General features: G+C 30.6%; 1 protein-coding gene across 3 annotated transcripts in view; it reads right to left on the bottom strand.

Moving 5' to 3' along the window:
- Positions 1 to 14,075, bottom strand: part of LOC100916704 (contactin-associated protein-like 4) — a 604,589-nt gene that overhangs the window by 44,121 nt on the left and 546,393 nt on the right. For all 3 annotated transcript variants that reach the window (XM_031937658.1, XM_012542655.2, XM_031937666.1), the window contains 2 exons: positions 4,015 to 4,185; positions 3,038 to 3,256 (listed from right to left, as the gene is read on the bottom strand). In XM_031937658.1, coding sequence (XP_031793518.1) covers positions 3,038 to 3,256; positions 4,015 to 4,185 — 390 coding nt within the window. The remainder of the gene's footprint in view (positions 1 to 3,037; positions 3,257 to 4,014; positions 4,186 to 14,075) is intronic.

Below are 14,075 nucleotides of genomic sequence, written 5' to 3'. Positions count from 1 at the left end.
AACTAAAAAATACACAAGGATTTTGTAACAAATATCTCTGTCTTTTCTTTCAAAGATCCTTAAATCAGTTCTAATAATGACATCAATCATGATTTTTTCCAAAAAGCTATTTCCTCTTCTTGAATTTTAAATACAGGGAAAAATCAGTGACCCAAGCATTTAAACAGATATGCATTCAAGCTCTTATATTCTTTCATTCTTATGTAAAGTAACAAAATTCTGAAGTCTATTCTAACACAGTTTGCAAACTTTACGATGTCACACATTTATTTCCTTTATCTTCTTGAAATACTTCATGCCTCATATTTCACATTTAATTGTAAAGTCTAATATACCCTCATCACATTATGTTGTAGTATTTTTATAAAGACATCAATTCCCATCAATACCAAATATATCCATTATTCACTGTCAAACAGGTAGATTGTAATCAGTTTTAAAAATTATTTCTTCACAAGTCCCTTTTCTCTCTTTTTCCAAAATACTCCCACTATTTCCACCTGAGAAGCGAAATACTTTGGGAAAATCTTGCTACTATAATTTAGAATACCTGAGAATGAAATATGTATTGACTGGTGAGAAACATTTGGTACTCCTCTGAAGTGTTAACTTATATAAAATATCCTTAATTAACTACTTTTCTGATTAAGGACTATGAAATAGATAATGAAGTTTAAATATATCATACAATGTCAAAGGAAGAGCAATAAGACCATTATATTTTCAGAATGCAGTATAAATAAATTTATATAACATATTAGTAGAGGCAACATCTTAAAGTGTTTACAGACCTGAGCTTACAGTCAGGAAGATTTGAATTTGATATTTTCTAGTTGTGACCATTTTCAAATTTCTTCACCACCACAGGTCTTAAGCAACTTAGAATTTAGCTAATACACACTATATTATGACTTGTTTCAATAGAAGTACACAATGCTAGAAGTTCCCCATGTTGACAAAATCATAAATTCTCCTTTTAATGTAAACACAATTTAAAAAATATATCTGATTAGTCAAATTCAAAGGACATATTAATACAATGAGATTACATCGGGAAATTATGTGATATCACTAATATTAGATATTTGTGTGAAGTAGGCTCTCTTATTCTTCACTCCTCTTCTTAAAGGAGAATCATAGACCACACCTCCTGTGCCAGCTTGAATGAAAGACTCTGAAGCCCTCCTAATTTTCTCCCTCCATTTACATAAAAAGGGAAGAATTCAACCTCTGGCTCTTACAGTCAAAATGTCAACTGCATGTTTATATCAAAGGGCAAATAAATGAATACTGAATGCAAGTTTTAGAGTTCTACTTAGAACGATGAAACAATAATTTATATAATTGAAATATAGTTTTGTAACCTTCAGTGAGAATTTTTAACCTATCCTCTTAGACAACAGGGGTTTGGCACAATTTGCAAAATGCAAAGCTACTCAAGAAAAGTGACAATTTTAGTAGTTTTTGAGGGTAGCTAAGCACCATACAAATATATCTCTTTTTTTCTCACAGTAACTATTGTTAACAACTATTATCCTTATTTTACAGATAAATGCATGATGGGAAATAAGGGTAGTTGACTTTCCCAGATTCACACAGGTAGTAAGTGTCTGAAAGTGGATTTTTCCATTTAATGTCCAGTGCTCAATCTACTGTTCCTTACCACTATTTCTATAGAAAGATTTTCTGACATGTAAACTCAAATCTTAAGTTAATTACATACTTACAGCAATGGGAACAAATTAAATTATTAAAAAAGAGAGAAAAAGAAAGAATTAAGCTTACAAACTAACAACCTACCAGTATTGGGAGATAGCAAAATTCAGTACCAGTTGCTGAAATCTCAGCTGCCTGTCATAGACAATGATGTTACTCTTACTCCTATTTTCTACCCTATTAGAACAAGATTTGTTCTATTTTTCAATTTCTGGCCTTTAAATCTTCATTTACTCCTTTCTCAACTCTCTCATCTCACAGTCTTATAGGCAAGATATTGAAATTTTCTCTCCAATCTTCCCCTTCTGGTTATCTCATTAATTCCTGAAACTTTTCAAGAAGGGTTATACAACTGAAGAACTTACAATGTTTTCTCTCTTGAGTATGTAATGTTTCAACTAGCTAAGCAATTGGCAGTCAGAGAGTAATCATAAGCATTTAGTAGGAAGAGATTACTATTTGATAGTATTTATATTGTTTTTATAATGTTAGAATTATTCATTTTTTAACTTTGTTTCTAATGGGTAGATAAGTATATTCATTTGACTTTAAAACATACCACATGAACTAGAGTTTAAAATTAAGATTTGTTTATAAAGTACTGTGGGAAAGAATGTCCTTAATGTTCTGCTTACTTAGGGGATTGGCAGAATAAGGGTTAGAAGACTTCCATTATTGAAGCTATTGACTTCTACCGAGAACACTGGGTACAGAGAAATAAAGTATAATATTTAGATACAAATATAAATCATGAGACTATTATGGAAAAAAGTATAAAACAATTTAAGAAAAATAAGGACTGCATCTAATAGAAGGAAAAAGTACACCATTAGAATATATAATTCAGTACAGCTTTAAATTAAAAACAGTGCAATATATTTAGATTTTGTTTATTACCCATGAAAATTCCATTTGGAGGAAGGAATTTGTAGCTTAAATCTGCAGTTAAGTGGAAATTTGACATTAAATTTTCTGTTAATAGCATAATAAGTAGGTGAAAAGTATGTGAAGGATGCTGATAAGGAGGGGACAGCACTGTTAAAATAAAAGTGGTGAAAAGATTTATAAGATGTACACCTAATTAATTATAATAAAATTAATAGTTTAAAATCCTGCTTGCCTAAGTTTTCTCATCTGTAAAATGTACTGAAAATCAAATGGCAAACCATCCCAGTATCTTTGCCAAGCAAATCTCAAATGGGATCACTAAGAGTTGGACATGACTGAAACAACTGGACAGCACAAAATAATATTTAACACTTTCCTAACAGTTACCTATACTTCAAAATCCAATTGCAAAATAGCTCAAAGGAGTACTTACCAACAAATAGCTGACTGTTGAGCTGCAAAAGGATATGTCCATCAACGGGGGCAGCCTGTGATTTTGGTGGAAGCTGATCCACTTGAAGTGATGCTTCTTTAATGTTTCTTTCAGCTCTGACATAGTGCCACTGATTGTCATTTAGGTGAGTGGGTGATTGCACCATAACTTCAAATGGTCCATTCCCCACATCAAATGAAAATGTCACTTCAGCTGGAGCTAGAAATGGCAGAAGTGGTAATTGTTCAAGTTATTTCATATAGATTAGAATTTTATATCTTAAATCATAAGAAGATTCTAAGGCAATACATATTGTGCTATACCTGAGTTGGGATTAAAATGCAGGAAAAGCATGCTAGGATAAGGAAATAAGTCACAATGCAAAGATAGTTTTCAGAAAGTTTGTACTCCGATTTTATTAATTACTATAGATATTCACTTATCAGTAGCATGAATATAAATAAGATTTGGTGTTTTTGTTTATCGGGGATTCATGGAAATTAAAGAAATTTTGTTTCTTGTAATTTAAAGAACTTACTTCTACTTACACACAATCTCTCAACAATTTGACACTTGCTAATGAATAATAGGCATAGCTATGAGAAATTTAAAAAACTGACTCAGTCAAAAAAAATTACACCAAAAAACTAGCAATGCATTATTATAAAATAAATCATTTTAAAACCAGTTTGGGGTCTGAATTGAATCTAGTTTTCTTAATCAGCAACAAATGGAGATAATGAAAACAATAGGTGGAGCTTTGCAAGACTGAAATGATTCTCATAGACTATCAAGTATTCAAAGATAAACTACTCAATTTCTTTTGACTCTTAAAATCATAAAATTCTTGAGTTATAAGTATTTAATTACTAAATGCTAAAAGAGAAAAATGCTTTTAAAATTACATTAGTTAAAGTTCTGGATTCTCAATAAAGTTAATCCACTAGCACATATTCTTTTGAAATTATGGGACTTACAATGTAGTTCTATTCTTATAAAATCTTTAATCCCCAGGTTCTCTAAAAATACACCGGATGAAGCTGTAGTCTTAAAAAAAAAAGACACATCTGCACTAAGTTCTCCATGGAAGGTAGGGAAATGAAGGTATGATGTCTCAGTATTGAAGGAAGCTGAATTCCAAAATGATCCTGTTCCATCAAAGAAAAAATAAAATAAAAATGGAAGAAAAAAGGAAAATGAATTTTAATACTCAAAACAATGCTAATTAACAATTCAAGAATGTTTATTGTTACACACATATAAAAACCACTAGTTCATTTTACTTTTTTTTTTCTAATTTCATGAGCCTGTCATACTGAACAGCAAAACCAGTATGAACTTAAACCTTCTTGGACCTAAGTTACTTCAAATGGAAAATGAAGTAATTGAACTAAATGACATTTAAAGTTTCTCCCAACTTTAAAATCTTTTTGTTTTGGATTCTACTGAAGACCCAACATATATAAAGATATTCAACAAAGTTCCTTTAATACTTATAAGTTCTTTCTTTTTAATAAATTTTGAATTTTTATAAATAAAAATTATTAGCTCTGTTTCATCCAATTTAGCAATATCATAAAGATTCATTTGCATTTTTAAACCACAGTAGAAAACTCTTGATGTGAGGTCTCCCTTCACTATTATATATTACAAAACATAAATAATTTAGATAAATCATACAGAATTCCATGAAGCACATAGAGATTAAATGACTTTGTCAAATTCATATAGATGTGGGATTTGAACCCTCTGTTCTATTCTCTCTATCATGCTGATGCTATTCCTATTCAATTTAAGCTTAAGAAAAAAAAACACTTGTTTGTGTCTACTCTTAAAATATAGTAAAAATAAAATTCAAAATAGGAAGACACATTCTCATCACTCATATTGATATTATGGTACTTAAAAAAAGATTCATGTATTATTCACTGATACCAATGAACTCCAGGAAGGGATCATTTAAGAATATGAAAAAAATGAATGAAATATGATGTTAACTTTATCGCTATATATGTGTAAAGAGATTATATATATATATATATATACATATAATTTTCTTATTTTCACTTACACATATATTGATTTTTATTTCTGGCTATTTGTGTATGTGTAATGAACTGTGGCTCTACATATACTTTAAGGAAGTAGTATTAAAAAACTTTTAAGAAATTAAAGTAACAGAATTTGGATGTTGATCTTAATTCTGTTTTCTCATAATAAAATGAATAATCATTTTGATATCACTTTTTATTTTATAAAATATACACTTATTTCTCCATGTAAAGTCCTTTAATTAGAAGGATTATGTCATAGATCATGAATATATATGGAACAAATTGCTTAAAATATCTGTATTTATAATTGATGTCTGCAGAATTTCCTAGTGGAAATACTACTTCCTTAAAGAATATATAAAGCCACAGTTCATTACTTCACTAATGCTCCTCATCAATCAGCTGGATCTCAAGTCTAATGTCACTCCTGTCATTTCATGATATTGTATTACATTTTATCATAGTGCTTTACATATGCCTTTGTAACACAACTTAAAGATAAAATGCAGAGCTACCCATAATATTTTATCAATAGTCATCCACAAAGAAAAGGTACCTTTTTAAACTATGCGTAACAACCCCATACAGGGTCTTGTAACTGAATGTGGGTGTCAAAAATTATGAATTATTATAAGTAAATGTTTGGTACCTATATCTATTTTATATGACTATATATCTGGAATCATGTAAAAATTTCTCAAGCCAGAAGAATCTCTGCTCTACATCATTACACCCTTACCACAGTGCCTTAGGAAATTTTTCCATAAAGCATCCACTAGAATCAAAATCCAGGACCTTCCCAAAAGTAATCAGAATCCCTTATATTTAATGCAAAATAAATAGTATATAGAATAACTACTTATTTCTAAATAGAAAAAGAAAAGACATGCTTAAAACAAAAATGACTCATAGTGAGTATTGACAAATCAAAATACGAAGCAGTAAACCAGTATACAATATATTCTTTCCAGCGGTTGATACTTAAAATATTAAAAATATGAACCATTTTTGAAAGTACTGAGTAGTTATTTCTTTTTCATCTTGTCTCTGTACTGTCTGAACAATTTATTCAAAGCCTCTCTCTTCTGAGCAGCCAAAGCATGGCTTGGGTTCATTCATCATCTTATATAAGAAGTTGTTTCAGAGATCACCTCCTGCTCAGAAAGCAACTCTTGGATCCAGAAGCTTTATACTTCTTGAACCCATGTGACTGCCATCAAGACCAGAAAAACATACATCGCAGGATCACTATTCAAAGACCTGGACAAAAAGAAAGTCAAAACAGAAGAGGCAGCCAGATACTTGAGGCTTAGTGTCAGAAACCACACATTCTTGCTATCATGTGCCATGATATAGCAAATGATATGGCCTGATATGACATGATTGCTGTCAGAAGGAGAAAGTCCTTCTATCTTCTGAACAGAAGTCTGACAAAAATTTTGAAGATTCCTGATTTTTTGACAGATCAGGGGATGACTACAAAATAAGTTCTCTCTCATTTTAAAATGTACCAAGTGTGCAAGTTTTTCCTTCTCAATGACTAGTTCTTTAAGGTTGCCTTCTCCTACATTTGATAATAATATGTAGATCATGGCATTAATAAGAAAACTATATCATGATCAAAGTACATGTCCAGAATGACCAATTTGGAATATTATATCATTCCAAAGTATATATCCTTCAATTCTAATCCAAAGCACATGTCTCTTTAGAAATGAGTTGAATAGAGGCTTTATCAGATCAGCCAAGAATACCACAATCACCTGCATCATACACTCATTCCAGTTAAACATCTGCTTTTACCGTGATTACTTTGAATACCAAAAGTATATATGTCCACACTTTGATTTCTGGAAAATGTCTTTGAGAATCTGAGAAAACCATTGTCCTTCTGCCAATATCTTAGACTAATGACTTCTTTTTTTAAAATAATATTTTATTTTTCCAATTACATATGAAGATAATTTTTATTTTTATTTTCAAAAATTGAGTTCTAAATTGTCTCCCTACTTTCCCATGCTCCCTTCCCTAGAATGTTAAGCAATTAGATAGAGGTTACATATATGTAATCATATAAAATATATTTCCATATAAGACTAATGAATTTCAACAAAGTGTATGCAACACCATTATTAATTGTCACTTTAGAGTCATATAAAGAATAGCATGAGTCCATTCAGTTAAGTGCTTAGACAACCTTCTAATATTTGTGAATATCCAGACCAATCTAATGGACCTGTAGATTATATTGTCCTTAAATACAAAGTTAAATGAATAGTAAAAATAACATTTTATAAAGTTCTCATGAAATAAAATAATTTATTGAAAAATATGGAAAAGAAGAGCAAAAATGAGATTTTCTCTTGTGAGGAAAGGTGATTTTATAATAAGCTCTCAAAACAGGGGAAGCTCCTTCAATGGTAATAAGGAAACTGGGATCAATTAGAAGTCAAAAATTTTGCCCTCAGTTTCACACTGAGACTTTCAGTGTGAAAATCTCTCCCTTAGCATGAGCAACCTATTCATTCCTGGATAAAGGCATTTTTTTTTCCTTTAATGGATCTCTGTCAAATTGTAGGTCCAATAGTGGTCCAAAAATAATTAATGATAGAAACAACATGTTAGTTCAAAAAGCACATGGAATGAACCTCAAATAAAAACGGAGCTGAAGTAGATTAGAAGAGTAAGTCATAGGATTTGAGAAAACTGAAAAATTGGGAGATTAGCATTTTGAGAGGACATCAATATATATGTGGAAATCTTAAGTAAGTGTAGAAAATGAGTTGGAAAGGAAAAGTACTAAAATCCTAAAGAAATAAGGGGAAACGTCATGTAAGATGATAGATAACATCTATTAGGACCTTGATTGAAGTTGCAGGGGGGATTAAGGAGTAATTTAACTTATCCCATAAGAATAATAAGTTGGTGAAGAAAATTTCAGCCAGTACAAGAAAGGGTGATTCTAGATAGCATGATTTTTGGGGGGAGGGGAGAGTAGGTGGATAAAGAGATACAAGGGTAAGTAGATATAACTAACTTAAGAAGAAGAAAACTAAAAATGAAAGAAAGTTATAATACTTCATTATATAATGAAGTAATATGTACTAAAATCTCTTTCCTCAGATTTTAACTTGTATTTATGATATGTGAAAGTTTCAATGGATATTTAGATAAATTGCTTTTGACCTCATTGTAAAAATTTTCAGGAATATAATGGGCTATGTATTTCAGATACAAAACATCTTTCTCAATTTTCTTTTCCTTTTAGGAAAGTGTGCTTTGGGATTATATTATATATTTGAGTAAAAAAGACAGTAGTATTTACTACATAATGTTAATAGATGCAGAATCTCAAAACAGCTATATAGCACATTAACTTACTCTGAGATTAATTACAAGAGATTAATAAGAGATATACTAACAGTTCCTTCAGTTGATATATTGATTATAAAAGAAAGCACCACCAAATGCAGGGCTATATATTGATGAAAATAGTTTTAAGGATACTTAGTTTCCACTGCCACTATAGCTATGGATGATAAGGCAAATCACTTTGCTCTTTTGACTTAATTTATAACATTCATTTTCCCTATCTTCCTCTGGCAGAAGCATTTTGAATGATGTAATATTAAACATGAGATATATTTAGAAGTGGAAATTTTGTAACATTAAAACTTCATTGATATTAAGGAATTATGAGAACAAGATTGAGAGCTGCAAGAGAGCTTGAGGATAGATAATGAAATGAGATCATCTCATTTCTTTATATTATATTTGAGGAAATGGAGGCCTGAAGTAGTCATGATTTGACCAAAGTCATACAGGTAATAAGTTACAGATCCAAGATTCAAGCCCAGATCTTCTTACTCCATATCCACTGACAAATCTTAATTGATGAAATAAATGAAGTGCTATTTTTTTCTAAAATAATGAAGTTTTGTTGACACTATATATACAGAAGAAAAAGTAAGGGACTTGTTTAAGTGAATAGATTCATATTTAGCCAAGTGATTATGTGCAAATCAGTTTTTTGAAAGTATTTAATAGTGCTAAAAATAATCTATCTCCTTAAAGAATTCAAATTTTTAAATCCTGTTTAAACTATTTCTTTAGAAAATTCTTCTTTACAGATAGTATAAAAAGGAAATCTTTCAGCCTGCCCCATATATTAATAACCATAGGTTCAGGATAGAATCTCAATGATGAAGTTTTACATAATAAATCATTATTCATAGATGGCATTTACATAGCATTGTAAAGTTTGCAAGCACTTTATAGGTAATTACTTATTTATCTTCATATGAATTCTGGAAAGGATGATTATTTCTCTCACTTTAAAGGAAAGCAAGCTGAGACAGACTAAAAATTCAATGGGTTGCTATCAGTCAACCAGCTACAATTATTTGAGGTCACAAAGCAATTCAGGTCTTTTTGAACCCACATCTTGTGTTTTATTCTCCCCAAATATTATATAATAATGATGTTGAACAGAATTTATAAAAAGCTTGTTTCTTTGCAAATCAATATTATAAATAGACATAGGTAACAATATTCAACTGCTCTCTCAAAAATTACTAATGATCTTCCAACTGCCAAATAAAACAATCTTTTTATACTCCTTATGCTTCTAGATTTCTCTATAGATCTTTGACACTGTAATCAAACCTCTTCTCATTAAGCATCTCTTCTTTCTAGGTTGTTAGGACAACTGCTTTCCTGGTTCTCCTTCTCCCTGTCTGACTGCTCCATCTCAGTGTACTTTGCTAGATTCTGATACAAGTCATGCTAAATAACTAGGTCAGTTCTCCAGTGTTCTGTTTTATGTTGCCTTCTGTTATCTCTCTGTTACTACTTCACTCAATCTCATCAACTTCCATGGATTCAATTATCATTACTTAATCAAATAATTTATCAATGCACTGATAAATCTCAAATCTATTTAACCAGCCCTATCTTCTCTTCTGACCGCCAGTCTTGAATTTCCTGACTTTCACACATTAGACAACTGAATATGCAGTAGAAATCTTAAATGTAAACATTAAATATGTGCAAAATAAATTCATTTTTTTCCCCAAATAGTCCACCTTTGCAAAGTTCCTCATTACTATTAAAGGTATTGTTATCCTTCCATTCTCTCAGGTTTCATACCTAACTTCTCACTTTTCTAATCTTCTCCCATATCCAATCTTTTGCCAACACTTGTCAAATTTACCTTTGAATTGTATCTTATAATGTTCCTTTTTCTCCTATGATTAGTACTGGCACCACTCTATCATAGAACCATACCACTTCATGACTTGGCTACTGCAATAGCTTACTAGTTGGTCAGCTTGCCTCAAAGTCACTCCCAATTCAAATCCATCCTCCATTCATATGCCAAAATGCAAGTCTAACCATTTCACTCTCCACTCAGTAAACACCAATGACTCTCTTCTCACCTACAGAATGAAATAAAAAATCTTGTCTTTCAAAACTGTTCATAGCCTATCCTTCACTCCAAGTTTCTCTGTCTTCTTATACTTTGCATCTCTTCAGGTAATCTTTTTTGCCTCAGTTTTCACGTAAAATGAGTTGAGAAGGAAATGGCAAAACAGTTCAGTATTTTTGCCAAGAAAATTCTAAATGGACTCATGAATACAACAAATAATGTATTCTTCAATCTAATGATAGTGGCCTTCTAGTTCTTTGATGAACAGCATTTTCTTTATGAGAAGTATCTTCATATATAAAACATAATAATATTAATAATATCCAGAAGAAGTGTTTCTCTGAAAATCATATCTAGATCTAGGCATTAGTTTGAAAATAAGTGGATAAAAACAATAAAGTTTTTGCAGTTTTTTTTATAAATAGCAAAACTGAAAATAAATCTGGCATGATATATGGGAAAAGGTTATCCCTATTACAACAGAACCAAATGAAATCTTTCCATATTATACAAATATCTCATGAGGTTTCTTAGAGGAAGGGATTCATGAATGCTTTATTCTCATATTTGTTTTTAGGTCTGTACATAAATATTTAGATATTATATTAATAACTAATAAATAAATGTATATACATTCAACTTGATCATCCAAATGGATACTCTCTGGGTTCCAAATCATGTTTACATTAATCCTTTACTTCATTGATGCTACTTCTGCCTGATTACTTTTATCTTGACAAAAAAAAATCTATGTTACTAAAAGAACTAGAAGAAATGAAGTATTTTTTTTTTTTCGGTTCATCAGTAAATATTTATTAAGCAATTCCTTTCCAGTATTCCACTTCGAAGTGTTCTCAGAACTTTCATTTCATTGTTAAAAGCTGACAATATTAATAAGCAAATGGCAGATAATTGAGGTTAAAACATTATTAAATAAGAGGAACATTGTTAAAGAAATGAAGTTTTGAAGAAAAGTATTCAACTGTGTCCTAATCCACCAAAATTAAATAAATAAAGAATGAATGAATGAATAAAATAAAAGGAACAATAGTTTAAAGGACATATATTTAGGGCTAGAACATCCCTTAGAGGACATTTAGTCAACCCCTTCATTTTGCAGAAGAAGAAACTGAGATTCATAGAGGCTAAATGAAACCGATTAATAAATGAAAATTAAAAGGGTACAGAAATTTGAAATAATTATTTTAATTTTATGCAAATTTAAACATTTTTATAACTACATCTTGACAGCACATACATTCTTTCATCAGTATAGAAACAAATTAAGTTAATACTAGGGTAAAAAGAGATCAACCAAATCATTTCTAATGGAGCAGTAATGAACTGAACCAGCTACGCCCAGAGAAAGAACTCTGGGAGATGACTAAAAACCATCACATTGAATTCCCAATCCCTATATTTATGCACACCTGCATTTTTGATTTCCTTCACAAGCTAATTGTACAATATTTCAGAGTCTGATTCTTTTTGTACAGCAAAATAACGTTTTGGTCATGTATACTTATTGTGTATCTAAGTTATATTTTAATATATTTAACATCTACTGGTCATCCTGACATCTAGGGGAGGAGGTGGGGGGGTAAGAGGTGAAAAATTGGAACAAGAGGTTTGGCAATTGTTAATGCTGTAAAGTTACCCATGTATATATCCTGTAAATAAAAGGCTATTAAATAAAAAAAAAAAAATACTAGGGTAAAAAGAATTGAGTAGATGGCAGATATTGATAACAATTACTTATGTCACATATTATTATAATTTTAAAAATTAAGTGAATGTAAAAAGAAGAGAAAAATTAGTTATTAATGCTAATTACTTCATATTTTCTTTTCATATCCATTTACCCATTAAATCAAGCAATAATTATTTTTAAAACCTAGTATTTTCTAGATACATAAAAACATTATTAATGTTAATTACTTCATGTATTCTTTTCATATTGTTGTGCCACAGTCCCCTTTAACTGTCCTGCCTCAGTTTCCCTAATTGTTGTACCTCAGTTTCCCTGAATTGTTCTGCCTCAATCCCCCTGGTAGCAAATAACCCCTCCCCCCCTTTTCTGACCATTAGGATTGAGATAATTAGGTCTGTGGAGATCTGGTCACTCTGAATTCCAAAAGAGTCATAAACTGTAAATGTATAATCTAAATAAGTTATCAAGAATTTATGATTCCAACCCTCCTCCCCCATTAGAACTGGATTGATGGTCCCTTTCTCTCTTTCTGGAAATTCCTGTGCTCACCAGAGTTTGGATTCTACCCCTTTCTACCCTGATCTATGAAAACATACATATTTCATTGGAAACTCACATTCCTTGCTGATTCTAACGCTGATACTGAAGCTGCTGCTGCTGCTGAATGTTTTGAGACATCAGCCCTGGGATCAAAATGGATCCTTTGGTCCCAGAAAATCTCTCCCTTCCAGAAATCCAAATAAAAAATTAAAAACTCTTTAATCTCTATCTTGCCTCAATTTCTCTGGCATTACAATATCATGGATTACAAAATTGATTCACCCATTAAATCAAGCAATATTTTTTTAAACATAATATTTGCCAGATACATAAAAATATTAAAGGTTCTATTCTATGTTGCTTATTGTTGTGATTTCATCATTATATTTGTCTATTTTCTTTATGTGTCAGGCATTATGTTAAATGTTTTACACTTATTATGTCCTAAGAAATAATTACATTTTTCATTTTATTTTTGCAATTTTAAAAGCATTGTAGAGTAATGGTTAGAGAGTTGACCTCAAAACTCAGAAGATCTGGGTTTGTGTTCTTCTGACATATTTAGTGCATTATTCCAACAAGGTTATTTAATTTCTCAGTGATCTAGGAAACTCTCCAAGACTACAAGCAGTAGGGGAGAAGGCCACCTGCAGGATGGAGAGTTATAAGTGAGATTTTCACAAAAATAAAATAAGTTCATTTCCTACTTCCTTTACTGCCAAATCCTGAAATTATAACAGCCATAATTAAAATTACATTCATCCCTTTCATTTATTTTCCTTTAGATTTTTATGTCAAAAGTTGGCAAGAAATGTGTTTTCTGGGGATTCACTGTTCATCATAAAGCCTCTAGATATTGTTTCATCCAAATGTGCATTCCTGAATATTTCCTGGAATAAAAACTTGAACTTCAGATTTAAATATTTCAAATCTAAAATAGGTGGTTATAGAATTTGAAACCTTGAATGTCTTATAGTGGCTTTCCATAACATAAGAGCATTTTCAGTTTGAATAGTTCAATTCTTGTTTTCTTCATTTTTCAATTTTGAAAATCATATCATTAGAGTGAATATTTGTTTTAAATAATTTTCAAGAAATTTTTTCTATCTTTCAATAACCCTATTGAAGGCTTCATTATATATAGTGAAGTTCAAGTTTTGGTTTTAGCAAAATGAACAAAAATTAACATTGTCCAAGTGTCAAAATATGGAAGAGAATGGAGTCTATACACTATAGGCAAGTGATCTTTCAATTCCTAAAAAAAAGAATTTATATGAATTTTTAAAGTGTAGTCCAAATTTGTTG

Source organism: Sarcophilus harrisii, chromosome 1 (genome assembly GCF_902635505.1).
Source record: "Sarcophilus harrisii chromosome 1, mSarHar1.11, whole genome shotgun sequence".
In the NCBI taxonomy this organism is placed as follows: Eukaryota; Metazoa; Chordata; class Mammalia; order Dasyuromorphia; family Dasyuridae; genus Sarcophilus; species Sarcophilus harrisii.
This window is presented reverse-complemented; position numbering and strand designations above follow the sequence as displayed.